This window comes from Eptesicus fuscus, chromosome 10 (assembly GCF_027574615.1).
Source record: "Eptesicus fuscus isolate TK198812 chromosome 10, DD_ASM_mEF_20220401, whole genome shotgun sequence".
Taxonomy (NCBI): domain Eukaryota; kingdom Metazoa; phylum Chordata; class Mammalia; order Chiroptera; family Vespertilionidae; genus Eptesicus; species Eptesicus fuscus.
The window spans coordinates 54,589,072-54,614,297 of record NC_072482.1 but is presented as its reverse complement, the minus strand read 5'-3'; the positions used below and the strand labels follow the sequence as shown (position 1 = coordinate 54,614,297).

Sequence of the window (25,226 nt, the reverse complement as noted above, 5' to 3'; positions counted from 1 at the left end):
AATCCTTCAACTTTGCACAAGTTTATCAATAGTAAGAGAATTTTTGTGATTGACAATAGCTTTGTCCTTTTTTTCTTCAATCGTATACCATCTTTTTAAAATTAATAGACACTTGCCCTAGCTGGTTTGACTTAGTAGATAGAGCATTGGTCCACTCACTGAAGGTCCCGGGTTTAATTTGGGTCAAGGGCATGTACCTGGGTTGCAGGCTCGATCCCAGGCCCTGGTTAGGGCGTGTGCAGTAGGCAACTAATCAATGTGTCTCTCTCACATTGATGTTTCTCTCTCTGTATCTCTCTTCTTCCCTTCCACTCTCTAAAAATCAATGGAAAAATATCCTTGGTGAGGATTAACAACAACAAAAAGTAAATAATAAAATTAATAGACTTTTTAGAGCAGTTTTATGTTTATAGAAACATTTAATAGAAATTATAGTTTTTCCATATACCCTCTTTTATTTCCTAAATTATTTTACTGGAAGCAACTGCTTTGTTTGAGTTTCATAGTATTACTTATTTTATAGTATTTTGTCACATCGTTTCATATTACTGTTTTCTGGAGGGAACTTGAGTTCCCTTATTGATTTTATCAACCATCATTTTTAGTGTAAGATTTCTTCATAAGTTTTATAATTTTAAGTTGATTTCTGGCTTTTTTTCAACCAAATTGTTTCTTCTCCCTGTCTTAGATTCCCATGCAACCATGGGCCCAAATATCATTCTTTTCAGCTCCTTCTCATGAACAGTGGAGCTCTTATGTCCATACCCTGGTTTCCAACTAAGCCTAGCTGGAGCTTCACAATTGTAGGGAGCAGTTTCCATCTAGTTACCACACAGGAGCCCAACACCTGGCCTTGCTGTCTAGAGCTGGAGCCCAGCTTGTCACTTTAATCTCAGTGCTTTGCCTGGTTTGCTTAATTTCTGGTCCAGGGACATATTTGTCTTTTTTGAAGTTTGAAGTGTTGGTTAGATTTTTTCTTTTTCTGTTTTACTAGAGGAAGTTTATTAAAGCATGAATTTTGTGCCATTTTTTCTTCTTCATCTTAATCTCTAATACTTGTTTTTTAAGAAGGCATCATCCCTTCCTATCTTAAACATAAAAGGAAAGGGGTTTTCAAGGAAATTTTAAGATGTTTAAAAGTAAAATATATTTTAGTGTTGTTGTTTTTAAAACAAATGACTCTTATTATCCTTATAGGATTATCATATTTTTTTGTTGTGATAAACTGTTTAAGGGTTTAGCTAAAACTTGAAAATAGTAAAATAAATAAATTTAGTATATAGAATGTATATGCCAATTATACTTCACAATAGTGACCAATACACACACAACTATTCTTTCTACTTAGGGTTAAAATTAAACTATTAACTTTCCTCAAGGTAACGGAAAATTAACTATTTTCCATTATGTCTTTTGAATAATAACTACAACCTTTACAAGTATTTTGATGATTCTGGAAAAAACACCACCACCAAACCAGGAATTCATTATTACTTATATTATTGTTAAGCTTATGTTTTGCTTTATTTTTGTACTTTTAATCCTGTCTTCAGTTTTATATGAGTAATAGTTCTCATAACTTAGTTCCTTATGCATTTTATACATCAGCTGATACCCAGAAAGAGTGATGTGTAATATAATATTTTTGAGGATTGAATTTCTGTGTAGGAATTTCTGTGTAGGTAGAGTTTAGTGCATTTCAAATCCCCCAAATAGAAAGATCCCATGGTAAATGCTGTATTTTTTATTGTCTTTGCCAATAAGGAAAAAGACTAAACATTACTGCTTGTATATTATCAGTCTACCATGAACTGTAATAAATAATTCTCATACAAATATTAAATGTGTAATGAGGAGCTATGGGTATTTCTTTATCTGAAAAATGTTTATTTTCTTTTGATATACAAAGAAATTAGCTTATTTAGAATATAATATTTCATCCACTTGCTCCATTTGATAAATATTGCCATTTAGATGCTCAAGCAAATTTTTAATTTTTATTCATAGGCTGCTATTTTCCTAATTAGCTTAGTTCAAAATGATGTCTTCTAATGAGCACCCTTCACTTGTTGCATCTCCATTCCTTAGTTTCAGTTAGATATTAGACTAAGGAATTTTCTCATTAATTCAAGTGACTAGATAGTTAAAACATTTACTTTTATTGCTATTATGAAATAAGAATTATTAATCCTATTATACTAAAGTAATTTTTCATTTAGAAGATGTTTTATGTTAGAATGATTCCCATGCGGTTAAATTGTGTTTGATAAAACAAGGATTTTCCTTTGAAAAATAAGATTTGATAGAGGAAATTAAGTTTAAATTGTCTGATCATTGGCCTTTGTACTTTAGTTATTAGCTGATTTGTCTACATGATAAGAGATTTTTTTTGTTTATATAATTTCTGGTGTTTACTCTAAATGTGATAAATGTGTGAAAAACTTTTGTTTACTAAGTTAGTGATGCTTTATGTACTTAATAGACAAAATGTGAAAAAAATGGTAAATTAGAAACTGGTTTGTATTATTTAAAAATAAAATAAAATATTTTCTGATTAAGTAATATGTATTATTATAGAAAGACTAGAGGCCCGATGCACGAAGATTTGTGCAAGAATGGGCCTTCCTTCCCCTGGCTGCTGGCACAGCCTTCACTCGGCTGGAGCAGCCTTTCCGTCTTTGCTTCAGCCTGGAGCCGCCTTTCTGCCTTCACACTGGAGCCTCCTTTCCGCCTTCCCACGCTGCCCAGAGGCCCGGAGAGGCTGGGGCGGCGTGGAACACCTGTGTCGTCACCATGGCGACAACATAAGCGCCCCACCTGGCCCCTGGCTACTTGGCTCCTGTGTATGCAAATTAACCTGCCATCTTTGTTGGGTTAATTTGCATACTCCTGATTGGCTGGTGGGCGTCGTGAAGGTACAGTCAATTTGCATCTTTCTCTTTTAGTGTAGATTGGAAAAATAAGGAAAAATGAAATAAGTATACAAGTTAGTAATATGCTTTCAGCATGTCTCTGAATAGGACTTGTTTCCATTTTTTATGGGTATGATAATATATGTAAAGAGCATAATTTAAATAAAAAAATAAATACATAAATTGCCCAAACTTGGAAGTAGTCAAGATACCTTTCCATGGGGGGTGGGGTGTGAATAAACAAATGGTGGAATCATATATAATAAAGAGGTAATATGCAAATGGTTGTTACGCTGTGACGGTAATGACTGATCTGCAGGAGGGTGGGGCATCGAGTTACAAGTGGCGGAGAGCTACAGGAGGGTGGGGCAGTGAGCTACCTGTGGCAGAGAGCTACAGGAGGGTGGGGGAGCAAGCTATGAGCTGGGGAGAACTACAGGAGGGCGGGGCAGCGAGCTGCTGTGTGGCGGAGAGCTATTAGCACATGGATTTGTGTGCAGAGCCACTAGTAACCATATAATGGAATATTATTCTGTGATAAAAGGAAATGAGGCATCAGGTTACTTAGAGGGAACGTAAGTGAATACTGCTAAGTGAAATAAGCCAATCTGAAAAGGCTTCATTACTTTATAAATCCAGCTGTATGGCATTCTGGAAAGGACAAAACTATGGAAACAGTAAAAAAGATCATTGGTTGCCACGGGTTGGAAAGAAAGGAGAAAGGAATGAATTGGTAGAGCACAAGGGATTTTTAGGGCAGTGAATCTATTCTGTGTGATACTATAATGATGGATATATGTGATAGTCATACATTTGCCAAAACCTGTAGAATGTACAACACAAAGAGTGAACTTCAATATAAAATTAGAGGCTTTAAAAATACCTAATTTGATAGAATGATACAACTAGACATGAATTATGCTATGTAAATATATCGTGTCTAGATCTCAGCAGAGCATTTTAGAGTAGAAACAAAACATCTGGAACAGTGTTGTCTTTTTACAATGATTGAAATATTGTTTGCTCTCCAACATGGCAGCCACTAGCCACATGTGGCTGTCGATCTCTAGAAATGTGGCTAATATAACAGGAACTGTGCTTTCAACTTTGTGTAATTGCAGTTACTGAGAACATAAATAGCTTCACGTAGCTAGTGGCTATAATGTTAACGAAGTATCTGAATTGGACAAACAAGATAGAGAACCTTCCACGGGTGATTAATACAGTTAGATGGAGTTAATAGTTGATTGAAAATCGTGCCCCTAAGTATTGGTTTAATGCCATTTTGGGGCCAAGTCTTCATTTTTTTTTTCCTGCAATTTTTTAACTTTTGTCCTGTCCTCAGTGCTTTAATCAATAATTTGCATGAAGACATAGTCTTGAGCTGTGTTCAGGACAGATTCAACATTGATAATGTTTACTGACGTGATGGGTGCCAGAGTCTGGATTTAGAAAGCTCTTTAAAAACCGGAAGAAGAAACAGCAAGAAAGTGATTCCAATTAGGGATTCATTTGAAATTCTGGGCTCAAAATTTACACAAAGTACAGAGTATGGGAATTTTGGCTAACTTGGGATTCCTGTGGAACAAACATAAACCCAAATGTTTTTATTTAGTTACACATTCAGTTTGAACCAACAGTATGATGTTGTTACCATTTGTGCTATGTTCAGAAAGTTTACCATCTAGTACAAAGTTGTTTTAGTCTCTGTCACCTGCTCTGATCAAATTATATTTAAAATATGTTTTGTTTGGGATGCCAATTTTTAAGAGGCTCTGCGAAAGGTTTTCTGAAGGAGCCTGGATGGAGAATCATCTAGAAATCAAGTTATATGACTAATAAGGGATTTATGTGTGTTTACCTGGGGAAAAAGGAACTTGTGCGTGAAGTGTGGCTACTACTTTGCCTTATCTTCAGATATTTGAAAGATTGTCTTGTAGGTCATTCTTTGTAACCCCAGAGGGCACAGTAGAGTGATAGGTGAAAGCTATAGAGAGACTGTTTGGGCTCAATATAAGGAAGGTTGTTGTTTATTTTATAATTAACACTAGAGGCCTGGTGCACAAAAATTCGTGCACTTGGGGGGTCCCTCAGCCCAGCCTGTGCCCTCTTGCAGTCTGGGACCCCTTGGGGGATGTCCACCTGCTGGCTTAGATTCGCTCCCCAGCGGATAGGGCCTAAGCTGGCAGTCAGACATCCTTCTGGCAGCCTGGGAGCCCTCAGGGCATGTCCAACTGACCACTCTGGCCCACTTCCCGCAGGGAGCGGGCCTAAGCCGCATTCGGACATCCTTAGTGCTGCCAAGGAAGTGGGAGAGGCTCCTGTCACCGCTGCTGCACCTGCAGCCATTAGCTCGGCTTGTGGCTGAGCGGAGCTCCCCCTGTGGGAGTGCACTGACCACCAGGGGCCAGCTCCTGTGTTGAGCATCTGCCCCCTGGTGGTCAATGCACGTTATAGTGACCAGTCGTTCTCGGTCGTTATGCCTTTAGGGTCAATTTGCATATTACCCTTTTATTATATAAGACTAGAGGCCCGGTGCACGAAATTCGTGCACGGAGGGGGGTTGTCCCTCAGCCCAGCCTGTACCCTCCCCAATCTGGGACCCCTCAAGGGATGTCCGACTGCCCGTTTAGGCCCGATCATCGGACATCCCTCTCACAATCCAGGACTGCTGGCTCCCAACTGCTTGCCTGCCTGCCTTCCTGATTGGCCCTAACCGCTTTTGCCTGCCAGCCTGATCACCCCCTAACCATTCTGCTGCCAGCCTGTTTGCCCCCAACTTCCCTCCTCTGCCGGCCTGGTCACCCCTAACTGCCCTCTCCTGCAGGGTTGATCACCTCCAACTGACTCCCTTGCAGGCCTGGTCCTTCTCAACTGCCCTCCCTTGCAGAACGGGTGCCTCCCAACTTCCCATCTTGTGGTGGCCATCTTGTGTCCACATGGGGGCAGGATCTTTGACCACATGGGGGCAGCTATATTGTGTGTTGCAGTGATGATCAATTTGCATATTATTATTTTATTAGTTAGGATAGAGGCCTGGTACGGGGTGGGGGCCAGCTGGTTTGCCCTGAAGGGTGTCCCTGATCAGGGTGGGGTTCCCTTGGGGCGTGGGGTGGCCTGAGCGAGGGGCCTGTGGTGGTTTGCAGGCGGGCCACGCCCCCTGGCAACGCAAGCGGAGGCCCTGGTATCTGGAATTTATTTTCCTTCTACAATTGAAACTTTGTAGCCTGGAGCAGAGCCAAGCCTGGGGCTCCCTCCGAGGCCCGCAGTCATTTGTGTTGGGGTTATAATTGAAACTTTGTTGCCTTAAGCGGGTGGGCCCGGCCAGGGTGTGTGGAAAGCTTTGCTTCCCCTGTTGCCGGCGGCAACCCTGGCCTGCTCTCTCAAGCTCCATTCTGCCGGCATTTGTTTGAATTTTTTACCTTCTATAATTGAAACTTTGTAGCTTGAGTGGAGGCTTAGGCCTGCAAAGGCTGGCAGAAAGTTTGGCTCCCTCTGTTACCTAGGAAACCTTGCTCTCTGTGGCTGTAGCCATCTTGGTTTGGGTTAATTTGCATACTCACTCTGATTGGATGGTGGGTGTGGCTTGTGGGCGTGGCTTGTGGGTGTGTCGGGGGTATGGTCAATTTGCATATTTGTCTATTATTAGATAGGATTGTCTAGCAGTGGCATGAACTGCCTTATAAGATTTCCTGCTGGTAGAAGTATGTTGGATGTTCATTAGCCTGAAAAAATTTGTCAGTAATAGCAGTATTTATTAAGTACTTGTTGTGAGACACTATAGTAATTTCTTTTAACAGACGAGATAGGTGAGGCTCAGATTGCTTAAGAAAGTTGCTCAGAGTCATATAATTAGGTATTGTTACTAAATTTAGTTCTTTTTGTCTCCAGCCCAAGTTTTCATCTGCCCTGTTATTCTGCCCTCCCATGGCAGTAATTATTGCTCTTATGAGAGCTTTGTTTAGGTGTTCTCGAAGGTCCCTTCCAAACTGAGCTTAGATGACCCCATTGTAATTTCTAGGGAAGGTGTATGTGAAAGCTGACAATGAGGAAGATTATTAGGTCCTAGTACAGGACAGATTGAAGTGGAGACATAGTGATGATGAGCAGGAAGGTTAACTCGGAATCTGTGATCTAACCAATGAAGAAAAGTTTTAGATGGAGAAGTTGTTTCAAACCTATTGCTGCTTTTTACAGAGTGCCAGGATATATTTTATTTAATTTCACCATTGAATCAAGAATAATTTACCAGCAGAAATTAGTGAGAATATATCCATGTACATATTATAATCATGAGCACACTTCCTTGGGAAAAAGTGCTGAAATAAATATGCATGTCACATATATTTTGTTAATATTTGTTACATGTGATAGTTGATTACTAGATACGTTTGTAGTGTTTTTTTTGAACCATTCTATCATGATTATTTTTAAATGATAAATCTTGGCAAAGATTTACTTTATATTTCTTCAGATCAACACAATGTAAAATATATGCTCTATATGTATAACACTTAATACCTTGCCTGGAAAATAATTATTTTCATGATAGCAGATTATTTTGTGTACTTTGCTTATTTCCTTTAGTATTCATTTGTTTGATAATATGAAATACCTAAAGTTAATTTATTATATGCAAGCCATGGTGTCAAATACATTTTTTAGTTATCACAGCCCTACAAAGGATATGTATGTACTCTTATTTCCCCGGTACAAATGAGAAATGGAGGCTCAGAAAAGTCATCTAAAGTCCTAAAGCCTAGTTAACAGGCTGACAATTTGAGCCCTGGATGATTATTCTCCTACCCTAAACTGCTATACTAGTACTCATCAATTCATTAAATTATTAAATTCTGTTGACCAACAAGGGATAATATAAAGGATGTAATGACTGGGTTGCTGACTTAGAATGCAGTTATACAGTAGTTTTGAAAATATGAGCAGTGATGGCATCAGTGGATTATACATAGTATGTATTTCTTTAAATTCTATAAAGCAGCAGCAATTTTCAGAAACACCATTCATTTAATAACTTTCATAAAAATATGTTAAATATAGATATTGATTATAAAACTTGCCCAGATCAGAAAACTGTTAAATTGTAAAAAACTTCTATAAGAGAATGATACATTAAGCATTGGTCTCTTACTTAAAACTTTTAGTACTTAAAACTTTTTTATCCTACCCTCTAATCATTTGTGATAATGCATCCCTGATATAAATGTAGTTATTTACTTTTAAATTATGTAGATTACATTATAACTTCTAAAACATACATAGAAATGGCAAATTAAAAAGAATACTGTTTTGAAAATAATGTTTAACTTTGTTAATGGTATTAAAATATGATTGAATATACTTCCATATTTTTTAATCACACCTTGTAATGTTCTGAAGTTCAGTTCAATTCAGTACTTGATCTTTAGATTTTTGGAGAGCCATTGGAAGTTTGTTGACTTTCAGTGAATTCTTTAACATTGACTAGTTGGAAACAAAAATAGAACGGACAAAGCATTTATAAATGTTGAAATTTTATCTGCTTTAAAGCCTGTTTTAGTGATTACATACTATTTTATTCAACATTTTTTTACTAACCTGAGAAGTAGAATTAAAACAAGACATTAACATGACCAGAATTGTGTTTTCCTTTGAAATATTTTGCCTCTAAATATTTGAGTGAACCCCAAATCCAAGTATGTTATTTATTTTGTGGTTTCACAAACCCCCAGCATATCTCTGTGTACCCCCCCACCCTTCAGTATAGCTTTATATTTCTCATTTAGGTCCATTATATCTTTTATTGTACCATTTTCATAAGATTTATAGTATAATTTTTCCTGGTATATTATTTAAAGGTTTATGGTTATATTTAATATTGCATCCATTATAGCTTTTTTCCAATTGCAATAAAAAAATGACATAATTCAGAATACAGTGGAAAGTGGGGATTACTTTTGCTGAGAGATTAACAAGCTACATTCATCTGTTAAATAAGAAACAAGGAAGTAATGTCTTTAAAGTTAGTCTGCACATGTTCTGAAATATTTGGCATCTCAGAAACATTCTGTTGGTTAACTTTTTGACTGTTTCCATTCATCATTTTAATTTGATGAAAAATTACTTTAATTATTTAATTTAATGAAAAAGGATTCATAATAACAATGAGAACTTTGAGAACCTTTGTCTGTTTAGAAAGTCTTAATAGATGATAATGACTTTAACATCTAACAGGAAAAGGATGATACCTGTTTATTCCGATTGTGTCTCTTTTAAAATCTTAATATCCTTAATTTATAGCCAGGATAGTGAAACATGCCTTTGTATTGTTTGAAAACTGCATTCTTTTTCTTTTCTTTAAAACTCTGTAGTTGATGTCTGTTTCTGTACCTTTCCCTCCCCTTATTTTTTTTAATTTGATTGCATCTGGAATTGTGTCAGTGCATAGACCAGTGATCCAGACAGCTGTACCTTTTACAGTCACTCTCGCTGCCAAATTAGTTTGTAGTGCAAATCTTGAACGAGAGCTGCACCTGCTCTCAATGTGGATAAAAATGGCAAATGTTAGGAAAAGCATAATTTTAGGATTGCTTTAAACCTGATGGCAGCTGATCTCAGAATTCTGCTGGGGATTCTTCATCTTGGAGTTATGGAAGTTCTGCTATTCAGAGCAAAAGAGCCTCCCTTGTCCCTTTTGCTAGGTCTTAGGTGTGTTATTTTTGTATAAATAATGTGCTCTTTGTACTGTAATCTTAAAATTACGTTGTGGACTAAAATTTTTTAATCAGAATCTCTAATTTATCATGTGTGAACATTTAATTTCAGATTAAATAACCTTCACTAGCAAAGAATGTGTATAAAGGTAACTCTGCCAAAAGGAATTATTTTCTTATGGAAGAAATGGTCTCAGTTTAGGAATTAACACATTCTCTGAGAGTTGATAGGATATAAAGGACATTTCATGTTTTATGTAGAGAGCATTTCTTACTGCAATTAGTTTGGAGTGTGTTTGGGGAAAAGTAGCAATGTAAATATGTATTGCAATTACCTTTTTTCGATTATCACCCTTAATATTAAGCACAGGGCTTGTGTCTAACAGAAATTCAAAACAGTCAAAATACTTATTGGGAAAGTTATATTTAATCTTTATCTTTCAACACTAAGCGATCTTTTGTTACTTTTAGTATTTTAAGTAATCTGTTTCATAATTAAAAAAAATAGCCTTATTGATATACAGGGTGAAGCAAAAGTAGGTGTACAGTAGTGAGTTCACAAAGCAGTTTATTCTTGTATTATTATTTATTAACTATTGTATTATTTTCCATTCAAACAGCTATAAACCTACATTTGCCCCAGGCTGTATAATTCACTTACCATATAATTTACCCATTTAAAGTACACAAATAAATGGTTTTTCGTATATTCACAGATAAGTGCAGACCTCACCAAAGTCAATTTTAGAGCATTTTTATCACCACAGAAAGAAATTCCAAACCTTTAGCTTCTATCCCTCCACCTCCGCCCCCCTCAACTCTAAACAACCACTAACTGCTTTCTGTTTTACATATTTCTCTATTCTTTTTATGGCCTAGTTCTCCCCCTCTCCCCTCCCACACACACATCCCAAGATCTGTGAGGCAGAGCTCTGGAGCTGAGGGAGGGGACAATGGAAAGCATCTCTCTGAGTGACAGCCTTGCTTTAGGAGCTGAGTACTTGATGGAAGTGGGGGAGCCTTCCTCTCCTTGTGTGGAATCACTGCTGTGAGAGCCAGGGTGAGAGTGATTGGGGCCCCAGTGTTTTCCATGATGCTTTGCCTGGAGGAAGAGCTGTTCCATCATTGGAGGCTAGATGGAAGAAGGATGGCCTTGTGTGTAGATAATGTCAGTAAAAAGAACAGCAAGAATAAACTATTTAGTAAACATTTAATGTTTCATATATACTCAACATGAATTTCTATTTTTTTAATTTTTTAAAATATACTTTTATTGATTTCGGAGAGGGAGAGAAAGAGAGAAACATCAATGATGAGAGAGAATCATGGATAGGCTGCCTCCTGCACACCCCCTGATTGGGGGTCGAGCCCACAACCCGGGTATGTGCCCTTGACTGGGATCGAACCTGGGACCCTTCAGTCTGCAGGCCGACGCTCTATCCACTGAGCCAAACTGGCTAGGGCTAAATTTCTACTTTTAATAGTGACTTTATTTGTGTGGAATCTCTGAGAACAGAATTTGGTAAAGATAAAATCTTCACATGCAAAATTAGAGTATAACATTTCTAGACAGGAGAAAAATAATATCCCAACTGTACTTGAGTAAACCTGTAGGCTTTTTGCAACAGTTATTTCATAGAGTTTTGTTATTGAAAGTCTCTGAATCCTAAAATTCATTCTCTCACTCTGGAATCAACTTAATCTTTGGCAGCCACTCTGCATAGTTGGGGAGGATATGTATGGAGACTTTTTATGAAGTTAAATAAAGCATTTGCAGTACTGTGCTTTAGATTTTGGATTTAATACGCATTGAAAATTAATTATTAATAAAATAATTTAATAATCATTAAACACTGAAAATTTGGCATGTCATGATTAAAACATTCAGATTCTTTAACTTAAAAGATAACTGTTATGTAGTAAGTTATAAGAAAAATGTTACTCTATTTGGGATAACTAGAACAGTATGTTAAGAAAGCAAATTAATTTTAGAATTTCATTTGGTTATGTTAAGAAAAAACAAATGTAAAGATTTGATATTCTGTGATGTAGAGTTTTATAAGTAAGCCATAATTATTTTTAAAGATTGAGTCATGTTCTGTAACTATTGCTCCTTAACAATATGAAGTTACTTTTCTTTCCTAAGTTGTTTTGTAAAGCTTTTTTTTTTCTAAGTAGGACTCTGTGGAATTAGGGTATTAATAACTTTAAAAAGTTAATTTAGAGGTAACATGTTGTGATTTTCTCCCCCTTTTAAGCTATTTGAACTGCTGGGACCTGATGGAATTGAACTTATTGAGAAGCTTCTTCAGAACAGAATTACAATTGTGGATAGATTTCTTAATTCTTCAAATGACTATAAGTTGCAGGCTCTTCAAGGTAAGAAAGAATTTGGTGGTGATTCTAATTTAAAGGAAAAATGCATTAGTTAGCAAATCACTTTAATATAATTATACTTTTAATATCCTTTGGTTTATTATATAATTTACTGTTAACATCTTTTAAAAGTAGATTTTAGATATGGCAATGTATTAAACAAATATCAATGCCCTAAAAAAGGGTAGTGTGGCCAAGATTCCATTTTTGTTTATATATGGCATAGGTTTTCTTTTTAGCAAAAGATTTGAATAGACAAACATTTTTTTAAAAACAAATACATATAACCATTAGTATGGGCCAAGTAATGTTATAATTTCTTCCCAACTATTTATTTTGAAAACTTTCAAACCTCTTTAAAGGTACGGGGAGTGTACAGTGAACATGCCCTTTATGTAGATTTACCAGTCGTTAACATTTTACTTCCCCTCCCCATCTTTGTCTTTCTCTCTTCTCATTATAATTTTCTATACACATGTATGAGCACACACACCCCTACATTTAAAATTTTTGCTGAACAGTGACTAGAAGTTGCAGACATCCTGAGTATTTAATATAAAATTTTAAACATACATGCAAGGAAGCAAGTCTCCTACTTAACTGCAATAATTACCACACTTAGAGAATTGAACGTTTATATTGCCATGTATTACATATACTAGAGGCCCGGTGCACAAAATTCGTGCACGGAGGGGGGTTGTCCCTCAGCCCAGCCTGTACCCTCTCCAATATGGGATCCCTCAAGGGATGTCCGACTGCCCGTTTAGGCCCGATCCCACCGGAATTGGGCTTAAACGGGCAGTCGGACATCCCTCTCATAATCCAGGACTGCTGGCTCCCAACTGCTTGCCTGCCTGCCTTCCTTCCTGATTGCCCCTAACCGCTTCTGCCTGCCAGCCTGATCACCCCCTAACCACTCTGCTGCCAGCCTGTTTGCCCCCAACTTCCCTCCTCTGCCGGCCTGGTCACCCCTAACTGCCCTCTCCTGCAGGGTTGATCACCTCCAACTGCCCTCCCTTGCAGGCTTGGTCCTTCTCAACTGTCCTCCCTTGCAGGCTGGGTGCTTCCCAACTGCCCTCTCCTGCTGGCCATCTTGTGGTGGCCATCTTGTGTCCACGTGGGGGCAGGATCTTTGACCACATGGGGGCAGCTATATTGTGTGTTGCAGTGATGATCAATCTGCATATTACTCTTTTATTAGATAGGATAGAGGCCTGGTACAGGGGTGGGGGCCAGCTGGTTTGCCCTGAAGGGTGTCCCGGATCAGGTGGGGGTTCCCTTGGGGTGTGGGGCGGCCTGAGCGAGGGGCCTGTGGTGGTTTGCAGGCCGGCCACGCCCCCTGGCAACCCAAGCAGAGGCCCTGGTATCTGGGATTTATTTTCCTTCTACAATTGAAACTTTGTAGCCTGGAGCGGAGCCAAGCCTGGGGCTCCCTCCGAGGCCGGCAGCCATTTCTGTTGGGGCTATAATTGAAACTTTGTTGCCTTAAGTGGGTGGGCCAGGCCAGGGTGTGCAGAAAGCTTTGCTTCCCCTGTTGCCAGTGGCAACCCAGGCCTGCTCTCTCAAGCTCCATTCTTCTGCCATTTGTTTGAATTTGTTTACCTTCTATAATTGAAACTTTGTAGCTTGAGTGGAGGCTTAGGCCTGGCAAAGGCAGGCGGAAAGCTTGGCTTCCTCTGTTACCTAGGAAACCTTGCTCTCTGTGGCTGTAGCCATCTTGGTTTGGGTTAATTTGCATGCTCGCTCTGATTGGATGGTGGGCGTGGCTTGTGGGTGTGTTGGAGGTATGGTCAATTTGCATATTTGTCTATTATTAGGTAGGATTGTTAAACCCCAGAGAGTTGTCTAGGGAGGCAAAACTATAAACATGCCTGACTTACTCTGGCACAACTGATGCCAAACTCAGGTTTTAAATGATAATCAGGAAAACATTTCTGCTCTATATCTGAAAGTTTCTTGACAGCCTTGTAAGCAGTTTGGAATTTTTAAAAAGTGTATGAGCGTTAAGAAATGAAAACACCCTTTTTCAAACTCATCAACATTTATCCTTCTTCTATATTATGCCACTTTTTCCTCACATTTCTGAGTATGGCACTAAAAGGAAATTATAAAAACAGCCTGGATTTACATTTAAAATTTCATATTGATTTCCTTTATCCCATACTTTGATTACTGATTGTTTCCTTGAGCAGCTTGGGATTTGTAGAAACTTTGAAGAATTGGTATTAATTACTTTGTATTTCTATAGGATTTTGGTTCTTTAAGTGTATTGAATACTTACAAACTGCCTTGGTTTAACAGGGCTCCCACCTAGTGCTTCATCCAACTCTGTAGTAAGCCAGCGAAGTTTAGGAACATTAAGAATAAGCATCTGCCAGAGGAAAAGGCATGAGTTTAAATATCTAGTCTTGTGATAAAAATTCTAAGAATTTGGTGTTCATTTTTGTCAGCCTTCTAGGTGTTATATAGAGATACTTATTGACTTCACCTTTTTAAAATTAATCCTACTTTTAATTTTTATTTTTCAACTAGTGGCCCGGTGCACAACATTTGTGCACATGGTGGGGGTGGCGTCCCTCAGCCTGGCCTGCATCCTCTCCAATCTGGGACCTCTTGGGGGATGTCTGCCTGCCAGCTTAGGCCCACTCCCCACAAGGTCCTTAGGAGGTGGGAGAGGCTCCAGCTACCACTGCTGCGCTTGCCAGCCATGAGCCCGGCTTCTGGCTGAGCAGTGCTCCACCTGTGGGAGCGCACTAACCACTAAGGGGCAGCTCCCGCATTGAGCGTCTGCCCCTGGTGATCAGTGCGCGTTATAGCGACCAGTCGCTCCACTGTTCAGTCGATTTGCATATTAGGGTTTTATATAGGATTATGTTCAATCTCTCAGGACACATATTCTGTACATTCTGATTGTGGCTTTATATTGCTCTTTTTGAGGTAGACATATTTTCTTCTTTTAATTTCCTTATTTACTAGTATAAAATCACAAGTGTGTATACTAGGATTTTGTTACTATCACATTTGTTTAAAATATTAATAACATTAATGTAGCATTAGTATGTCACCAAAAGTATTCAGTTTCACACACATCTTTGACATTCATTTTTAATAAGTGGATGGCATTAGTTGTGTTTTTAAAATTCTGCTTAATATCTGATTGTGTGTCTTTGCAATTTAATTTTCTTTTAGTTCAGAGTACATGTGGAAACTGTGAGAATGCTGCATCCTTTTATTTTTTAAAATATATTTTATTAATTTTTTACAGAGAGAAAGGGAGAGGGATAGAGAATTAGAAACATTGATGAGAGAGAAACATCGATCAGCTGCCTCCTGCACACTCCCTACTGGGGTCCTTAGGAGGTGGGAGAGGCTCCTGCTACCACTGCTGCGCTTGCCAGCCATGAGCCCGGCTTCTGGCTGAGCAATGCTCCACCTGTACATGCCCTTGACCAGAATCGAACCTGGGACCCTTGAGTCCGCAGGCCAATGCTCTATCCACTGAGCCAAACTAGTTAGGGCTGCATTCGTTTTCTATCACTGAAAGTTAGTAGGTTATAAATTCAATCATTAGAATAGGTTTATGAGACTTACTTAGAAAGTAAGATATGTAAGATGTAGGTACTTTTTTTTAGAACTGTAAAATGTAATAGTCCTAATGTATTTAGATGAGATTATATCTTATTTTATAATTTTGAGATGTAATGAATCTTTATTTCTCACTTTCCTTTTTTGAGACTTATAAAAAGCCATTATACATAGAGTTGTTTTTTCATGTGATTGAGAGTTAAAATGACTTATTCAAAATCATGTAATGAGGTAGTGACAAATGTCTGAGAATAGTGAAGATTTGACTTAAGATGAATTTAGAAAGCTGATTTTCCCATTTTAATGCTATGCTTAATGTCTTCCTTGTTCTGTATTAGATCTTGGAATTTGATAAAATACCTTGCACTATGGTGCTCCTTCAGAGTATGAACCAAGTCTCATTCTTCATTGTCTTCATAGCCTAGTAGCAGTGCCTGGAACCTAGTAGGTCCTCAATACAATAATGTGTATTGATGTGAATTGCTTTCAGCAACATTCCTGTTAATTTTTTTAGGGCTGCATTGAGCCAAGATACTACTACTTGGAAAGATTTAATTAAGCACAGAAGGTAATCCTGTGGAAGAAAAACTTTCCTGAGTTGACCAAACCACAGGTTAAAATTGTAACTTGTAAACACTGAGCTTTGATTGACCTGGTTCCTTTTAGTGGTTCTGGCTTTCTTCCATTATATTTTTTTAAACTTGTATTTCTATGAAAAAGTGGACCATCCTTTATTTTTTAATTTTTTAAATCTTTATTGTTCAGATTATTACAAATGTTCTTCTCCCTCCCCCCCCCCCGCCCCCACCAATAGCTCCCCTCCACCTGGTTCACACCCCACCCCAGGTCCTCGCCCCTCCACTGTCCTCTTCCATAGGTGTAAGATCTTTGTCCAATCTCTTCCCATATCCCCACACCCCCTTCCCCCTCGAGAATTGTCAGTCTGCTCCCTTTCCATGCTCCTGATTCTATTACATTCACCAGTTTATTCTGTTCATCACATTCTTTATTCACTTGATTTTTAGATTAATTTGTTGATAGATATGTATTTGTTGTCACTTTGTGGTTCATAGTTTTTAATCTTTACCTTTTTCTTCTTCTTCTTCTTCTTAAAGAATACCTTTCAGCATTTTATATAATACTGGTTTGGTGGTGATGAACTCCTTTAGCATTTTCTTGTCCGTGAAGCTCTTTATCTGACCTTCAATTCTAAATGATAGCTTTGCTGGGTAGAGAAATCTTGATTGTAGGTTCTTGCTATTCATCACTTTGAATATTTCTTGCCACCCTTTTCTGGCCAGCAGGCAAGTTCTGTTGAGAAATCAGCTGACAGTTGTATGGGTACTCCCTTGTAGGTAACTAACTGTTTTTCTCTTGCTGCTTTTAAGAATCTCTCCTTGTCTTTTGCCCTTGGCATTTTAATTATGATGTGTCCTGGTGTGGTCCTCTTTGGATTCCTCTTGTTTGGGTTCTGTATGCTTCCTGGACTTGTAAGTCTATTTCTTTCACCAGGTAGGGGAAGTTGTTGTCATTATTTCCTCAAATAGGTTTTCAATATCTTGCTCTCTCTCTTCTTCTAGCACCCCCATAATTCAGATGTTGGTACGCCTGAAGTTGTCCCAGAGGCTCTTTACACTATCTTCATATTTTGGATTCTTTTTCCTTTTTGCTCTTGCGGTTGGGTGTTTTTTGCTTCCCCGTATTTCAAATATTTGACTTGATTCTTAGAATCTTCTAGTCCACTGTTGAATCTCTGTATATTATTTTTTCTTTCAGTCAGTGTATGCTTAATTTCTGACTGGTCCTTTTCCATTTTTTTTGGCATTCTCATTTAGTTCCTTAAAGGTGTCACTAAGCCTCAGAGGTTTCTAGAAGATTCTTGAGTAACCTTATAACCGTGGTTTTGAACTCTATATCCAGTATTTTGCTTTCTTCCATTTCTTTCATTTGTGACATGTTTCTTTGTCTCCGCATTTTAGCTGCTTCCCTGTGTTTGTTTCTATGTATTGGGTAGCTGCTAAGTCTCCTTGAGTTGATAGAGTGGCCTTGTGTGGTAGGTATCTTATAGGGCCCAGTGGCTCAGCCTCCCCAATCACCTGAGGTGGATACTCTTGGTGCACCTCTTTGTGGGCTGTGTGCACTGTCTTGTTGTAGTTAAGCCTTGATTGCTGTTGGTATCACTGGGAGGAATTGACCTCCAGGGCAATTGGCTGTGGGGACCAGCTGTGTCTACAATGGAAGAGCTGCTGTGCAGGAGACACCCTTATGGGGCAGGACTTGCTTCAGTGGGGCTTTGGTGCTCACTGAGTCTCCCCCTTGAGTGTGTCACTTATGGATGTGAAGAGTTGTAATCTGGTATGGTCTCACACTGACCATTGGGTACACTGGCTCTTGGATTGCCAAGGAGGTGCAAAGTCAGTCACTACCTGGGGCCACCCAGCAGGAGCTACAGGGAGATCTGCAGATTCCTTCTCTTTGTATGTGGTTTGGAAGTGCCCAGATGAGGCCCAGCTGTGAAGCAAGGCAGGCTGGTGTTGGTGCTGAGTTTTGGACCTTTTAATGATAGCTTTGGCGCTCCCTGACCCTCTGCTGCCTGTTTGGCAGGTTTTTTTAGGCTGAGAAAGGACAGGCCATTCATATGCAAAAGCCGCTGTGCACAGCTTGGGTGGGGTTGTAAATTGGGTGAGGCGAGGTCTTGGAATCATCAGGGCGGAGCAAACAGCAATGGCTGACAGTCAGCCCTGCACCAGAGAGGTCCCAGTGCAGGAACAATGACCGCTGCGAGCACCTCTGTCTGAAAAAAAGCCGCCCTTGCGTTCCTGCCCCGATGCCAGACAGTCCAGTTTTTCCCCCTATGTGTCTGGGTCCCCCAGAGTCTCGCCCGGAACTGGAGTTCAGAGCAAATGGGAGCTTGTATCTTCCTCCCGATTAAAAAAGCAGTGCACTGAGGTGCCAGCCTGTTCCGCACCCCCGCACCTCCTACCAGTCTCAATGCGCTTTCTTCTTTACCTCTCTAGTTGTAGTACTTCCACTCAGCCACCTTTCCCGTGATAGTTGTTCTTTTAGTAGTAATTTTGATGTGGTTGTGAGAGGCAGCTGCCATCTTGGTTCTCCTCCCATCCTCTTTTTTTACTTACCTTGCTTATCTTCTAACTATATCCTAAGCTAATATTAATAAATTTTCTTTCATGGATAAATAAGTAGCAACATATGAATAACTTAACACAGTAAGGCCTATTACATTGGGAAGACATATCTGATGTGTAAAGAATATCTTCATTTGATTACTAGAGGCCTAGTGCACGAATTCGTGCATGGGTGGGGTCATGGCCAGCTCTTGGGCCGTTCAGGGCCGTCTCGTGGGAGGTTGGCCAGCCGGGAAGAGGGACCACGGGAGGTTGGCTGTGGGAGCGCACTGATGACCAGGGGCCAGCTTCTGTGTTGAGTGTCTGCTCCCTGGTGGTCAGTGTGTGTCAGAGCTATTGGCCAGTCATCTGGTCATAACAGTTGCTTAGGCTTTTATATATATAGATTATGCTAACAGGAAATGCTAATTAGTTTGATAATTATGTTTATTGAAATTATATGCATAGGACTTATTTCAAAATTATAAAATTGAATTTTTAGGTTCTGATGTTACATGTAAGAATTTATAACATTAAACTGTTTAGTCTATAGGATGAAAATATCTGCTGATTTTTCTTAAGCTACTATGTAATATCATTTAGATGTTGTGATTTTTAAAAACTCTCCTTAAAACATACAAATGAATGTGCCAGTTTTTAAAGAAGTGAATTGTTAGAATTTGTGCATTCTTAGGTTTTGGTGAGGAGGAAAATGGTGTTAAATAAAGTTAAATTTGCCAAATATGATGTTTTAAATTTGCTTTGTAGACAATTGCAAGAAAATTTTAGGAGAAAATGCTAAACCCAGTTATGGATGTCAAGTTACTATTCAGTCTGAACAAGAAAAGGAGTTAATGAAACAGTATCGCCGAGAAGAAAAAAGATATTGGAGACGAGAAAAAAAGGCTGGAGAAGATGGTGAAATTTCCGGAGAAGGACTTATATGCTTCGATCCTAAGGAATTGCGGATACATAGGTAATAAAAGCCAGCATCTGAAAAAAAATGCTTGTGTTGTAATTGCTACTTTTATATATCATTATCATTTTTTAGTTTAGTTTCAAATTTATATTATTATTCTAGTCACGTTTTCTTACAAGAATAGAATTTTGTAATATGAAAAATAATTTTATGGGATAAGAAAGCAGTGATCTGCTTAATTAGAATATTCTTGTTGCTTCTAGATAGGGGAGAAATTTAGCTTATAGAAGTACACTATTTTTAGGCGCTGGGCACACACCACTAGGTTAATATTCATGAAGCCTACACAATTTTTTTGAGTTATTTCTTTTCCTAGCTGAATGAATACTTTTTACCTATTATTACTTAGAAGTAGAAAGGAGAAAAATTAAATGAAGGCATTATTATACTTGCTCTTTAAATATTGAAACGCATTTTTAATTTATAAACATCTCGGGATTGTGACACACAAAATTATAAATACTATGTTACCTAAAAATGTGTTGACTCCTGTGTGATTTCACAGAAAATTTTGGGATTGCTAATATCTTCCTTTGTATAGTTTTATTTCTTCTCTTTTATAATGAAAGGCTACCTAAAATAGTTGTTATAGTGATCTTGATTTAATACTGTATGCTTTTTGTTGCAAGATAAAAATTTCAGATTTAGCCTATTGTTTTTGTATTTAAAGGGAGCAGGCACTTAGGAATGCTAGAACTGTTCCAATTCTGAGCAGGCAGAGGGACATGGACTTTGAAAAAATACATTATCCCCATGTTTATGATTCCCAGGCTGAAGCCATGAAAACATCAGCATTCATTGCTGGTGCAAAGGTATGTCACTGCTGTTTAACCACTTTGAGATAATATGTCTATTGTGAGGAAATGACACATAGATTTTCCCTGTTTCCTTTGTTACTCTAGTACTGGTGGACTATACTATGCTAAATTATATTTAAAAATACTGTGGAAAATGAAATAATGCAGTGTATGTAAAGTTCTTCACACATAGTAGATATTAAAAAAATATCTGTTCTCTCTTTCATTATATGCAACTTGTTTTTGTTTTTTTAATTTTAGCAAATGCATTGCTTTTTGATTAAACTTTATACTATATATTGGATATTTTTCCTACCTTTGTGAGTACAGTGGTCTTCTAGAATACTATCTAATTAATGTATACTTTAAGATTCATCAACATAAAATGGTTCATATGTTATATGAGATACCTAATACATGAATGCTTTGTGTGTATATGTTTGTTTGTTTGTTTGTTTGTTTGTTTAGGCTTCCTTTCCTTTAAAGTAGCTAAATTTATTTTTTAGTGCTGTGTGGTAAAACCAGTAGTGTTCTCTCTCTAAAGAATATTTATGATAGAGCATTTATTTTTATTATTGAATTTTAATTTTTGATGTTTATAGATGATTTTGCCAGAAGGAATCCAAAGAGAGAATAACAAGATGTATGAAGAAGTAAAGATTCCCCACAGTGAACCAATGCCAGTTGGCTTTGAGGAAAAACCAGTTTATATCCAAGACTTAGATGAGGTGAGATGATCATTTTATAGAGTTGATATTTTTTATGCTTGGTATGTTTATGAATGGATTTGAATTGGAAAAATTCACAATGAAGAGACATAGGCAGTTGGTTACTAATGATGTATAGTAGGAGAGTTTAAATTTTAAAAACTGCATATGTATATACATTCCTTTATACATTAAACATTTATGTACATTTCTGTGTACATATTTCTATATTTCATGTTTATTTTGGTTCTTTCAACTAATATTTGGTTCAAGCTATATAAATTGACTTAATTAAAATGATTTAAAGATTTTATGTATTATATTGACATATCAAATGGTCAATCTATAATAAAATGTAATAATTTTTATGGAAGGGGGGACTCTTATTTATTTCCCCTCAGGTTGTAAATTTTAAATAATTTCAGACCTATGGAAAAGTTGTGTGAATAGAATTCTCCACGTACCCTCTTTGTCTGTCTTAATTTACCAGTTGTTAAAATTTTGCCATTTTTTATTTATTTCAAAATAAAACATTTCTTAATTTAGTTCAAAGTGTATATATTATTTAATCTTTTCTATTACCAAAGTGAAGTTGCTTTGTTTTTATATATGAATAGTTATTCAGAAATACCATATCCTATAGGCAAGCAAAAAGAGCAGCAAAAAGTATGACAGCCAGCCAAAATTGACTCCATTCTATATATATGTGGGTGTGTGTATTTTGTTTTTAAAAAATTGAATTACATAATATACATTTTCGTGTGTTTGTATATATCTTCACATATATCTTTCTATGTCAATAGACATAAATATTTAGCATTATATTTACTCACCATAAAGTATTTCATTTTATGCCATTATTACAATTCTTTATTATTACAATTTTAAGTTCTTTTCTAAAATAAATTTTTATAGTAGATCAAAATTGTAATTAAACTTTTATTAGTGGGTTTCATTCTGTGAATTAGAATTACATGTATAACTTTTCAAAATCCAAAAGTTTTGGCCTATATTTAGTCATAATTTCTTGGGAGGGGCCAAGATATCTATATTTTGAAGATTGTATTGACACTCTGTAGGTGATTTTGAAATGCAGCCAGGGCTGAGAGCCTATGGAATTAATAATTATATACATAATTTTTTTAAACCTTACCAGTTCTTATAAGCATTATCATTAAGATTTATTTCATTTTATATACTCTCAGTACTATACTTTTTTATGTAAAAGCATTGGCATTCATTGTCTATATAATGAATTAATCAGGCTTCTTACTTTTCTTTCATACTTATTTCTAAGTAAGTATTCATTCATGTTTATTTCTGTAAAGGGGCAGATAGTAATTATTTTAGGCTTTGTAGACCACATAGGGTCTCTGTTTCATAGTCAGTATTTTCTTTCTTTTTATTAAAATACTAGAGGCCCGGTGCATGAAATTTGTGCACGGGGGCGGGGGAGGTGTCCCTCAGCCTGGCCTGTACCCTCTCCAATCCGGGACCCCTCAGGGGATGTCCGACTGCCTCTCGCAATCCGGGACCGCTGGCTCCTAACCGCTTGCCTGCCTGTCTGATCGCCCCTAACCACCTCTGCCTGCCTGATTGCCACTAACCACCTCTGCCTGCCAGCCTGATCACCTCTAACTGCTCCCCTACCTGCCTGACCACACCTAACTGCTCCCCTGCTGGCCTGATCGCCCCTAACTGCCTCTGCCTTGCCCCACACCCGGGACCCAGGATTCCCTCCTCCGGCTGGTCGCAGGCACCTGTGACCCAAATGTTTCCCTCCCTCTGGCCAGCCACAGGCACCTAGGACCTGGGCCAGCTTTGCCCGGGCTGGCCGCAGCCTTGGGACCATGGGCAGGCGGCTTCGCCTGGGCTGCAGCTGCAGGTGTCCAGGACCATGGGGCAGGCAGCTTGTTCCTCTCCTGGGCCGCAGGCGCAGCCGCTGGCGCCCGGGACCACGGGGCGGGCAGCTTGTCCCTCTCCTGGGCCGCAGCCTGGCTGGTCCCCATTCCTCTCTCGTGAGCTCATTTGTGTTGGGCTGGTCCTCATTCCTCTCTCGCAAGCTCTTATGTGCCTGGCTGGTCCCCATTCCTCTCTCCCCAGTGTTGAGTGTCTTAGCAATTATGGTGTGATGATGTGAGGGCGTGACATCCATTTGCATATTAACTCTTTATTATATATGATCTTTTCAAAATATAGTAGCCATTCTTAGTTTATAGGCCATAAAAAATTAAAATATATATGGGCCTTTGGCCAGATTTTGCCCTGTGGCCATAGTTGCTGTTACTTGCTCTATCTTCTTAAATAGTCTGTCATTTGTGGTATTTCTGGATTGATTTTAATTGATAAATATTTCTTATTTTACTTCCGTACCCCAAGTATGAGAAATTTGTTCTCAAACATTGGCCTCCTCTGAAACCCTCAGCTGAGTTCCTCTCCAGCAGTCGTTGTCTGGGTCCTTATCTTACCCTTTTGAGTAGTGGGTGTAGTATATTTGGAACCCTTCCAAGTGAGCTTCAGATCTCATCTGGGAAAATAAGTAGTACATTCTAATTTAAGGTAGCAATTTATAAGTCCAGTTTACTGCTTATTTCCTCAATAAAAATAATTTTCAGATTATTTTATGAGTTAAGGACATCAAATTGTGTTTTAAAATATAAATTTTTTAAATGTACCAATTTAAGTAGGTATTTCTAAGTTTTTGTTCTTCAGGAAAGCAATATCATGTATGTTGTTAAGCATTGGAATATTGGAATACACACACGTACAAATTTGTCTATTGAACTGACTGTTCTAAATAAGTCATTAATACTTTCATTTATATAATATGTTTTTACTATCCTATCTAATAATAGACAAATATGCAAATTGACCATACCTCCGACGCACCCACAAGCCACGCCCACCACCAATCAGAGCGAGCATGCAAATTAACCCAAACCAAGATGGCTACAGCCACAGAGAGCAAGGTTTCCTAGGTAACAGAGGAAGCCAAGCTTTCCGCCTGCCCTTGCCAGGCCTAAGCCTCCACTCAAGCTACAAAGTTTCAATTATAGAAAGTAAACAAATTCAAACAAATGGTGGCAGAATGGAGCTTGAGAGAGCAGGCCTGGGTTGCCGCCGGCAACAGGGGAAGCAAAACTTTCCGCACACCCTGGCCGGGCCCTCCCGCTTAAGGCAACAAAGTTTCAATTATAACCCCAACACAAATGACTGCCAGCCGAGGAGGGAGCCCCAGGCTTGGCTCCACTCCAGGCTACAAAGTTTCAATTGTAGAAGGAAAATAAATCCCAGATACCAGGGCCTCTGCTTGGGTTGCCAGGGGGCGTGGCCCGCCTGCAAACCACCACAGGCCCCTCGCTCAGGCCGCCCCACGCCCCAAGGGAACCCCCACCTGATCCGGGACGCCCTTCAGGGCAAACCAGCTGGCCCCCACCCGTGCACCAGGCCTCTATCTTATCTAATAAAAGAGTAATATGCAGATTGATCATCACTGCAACACACAATATAGCTGCCCCCATGTGGTCAAAGATCCTGCCCCCATGTGGACACAAGATGGCCACCACAAGATGGCCAGCAGGAGAGGGCAGTTGGGAGGCACCCGGCCTGCAAGGGAGGGCAGTTGGAGGTGATCAACCCTGAAGGAGAGGGCAGTTAGGGGTGACCAGGCCAGCAGAGGAGGGAAGTTGGGGGCAAACAGGCTGGCAGCAGAGTGGTTAGGGGGTGATCAGGCTGGCAGGCAGAAGCAGTTAGGGGCAATCAGGAAGGCAGGCAGGCAAGCAGTTGGGAGACAGCAATCCTGGATTGTGAGAGGGATGTCCGACTGCCCGTTTAGGGATCCGACTGCCCACCGGGATCGGGCCTAAACGGGCAGTCGGACATCCCTTGAGGGATCCCATATTGGAGAGGGTACAGGCTGGGCTGAGGGACAACCCCCCTCCATGCACGAATTTCGTGCACTGGGCCTCTAGTGTTATTTATATTAAATGAAATCTTGACTTGATCTCATAATAAATTATTCAAATACGGTTAGGT

At 38.8% G+C, this 25,226-nt stretch overlaps 1 protein-coding gene across 1 annotated transcript in view; it reads left to right on the top strand.

Annotated features, from left to right (window-relative positions):
• The window catches only part of ASCC3 (activating signal cointegrator 1 complex subunit 3), a 262,237-nt gene that overhangs the window by 35,647 nt on the left and 201,364 nt on the right, over nt 1-25,226 (top strand). Inside the window, exons 5-8 of the mRNA XM_008153441.3 lie at nt 11,881-12,001; nt 19,477-19,684; nt 20,358-20,499; nt 21,087-21,212. Of these exons, the coding sequence (XP_008151663.2) occupies nt 11,881-12,001; nt 19,477-19,684; nt 20,358-20,499; nt 21,087-21,212 (597 nt within the window). The remainder of the gene's footprint in view (nt 1-11,880; nt 12,002-19,476; nt 19,685-20,357; nt 20,500-21,086; nt 21,213-25,226) is intronic.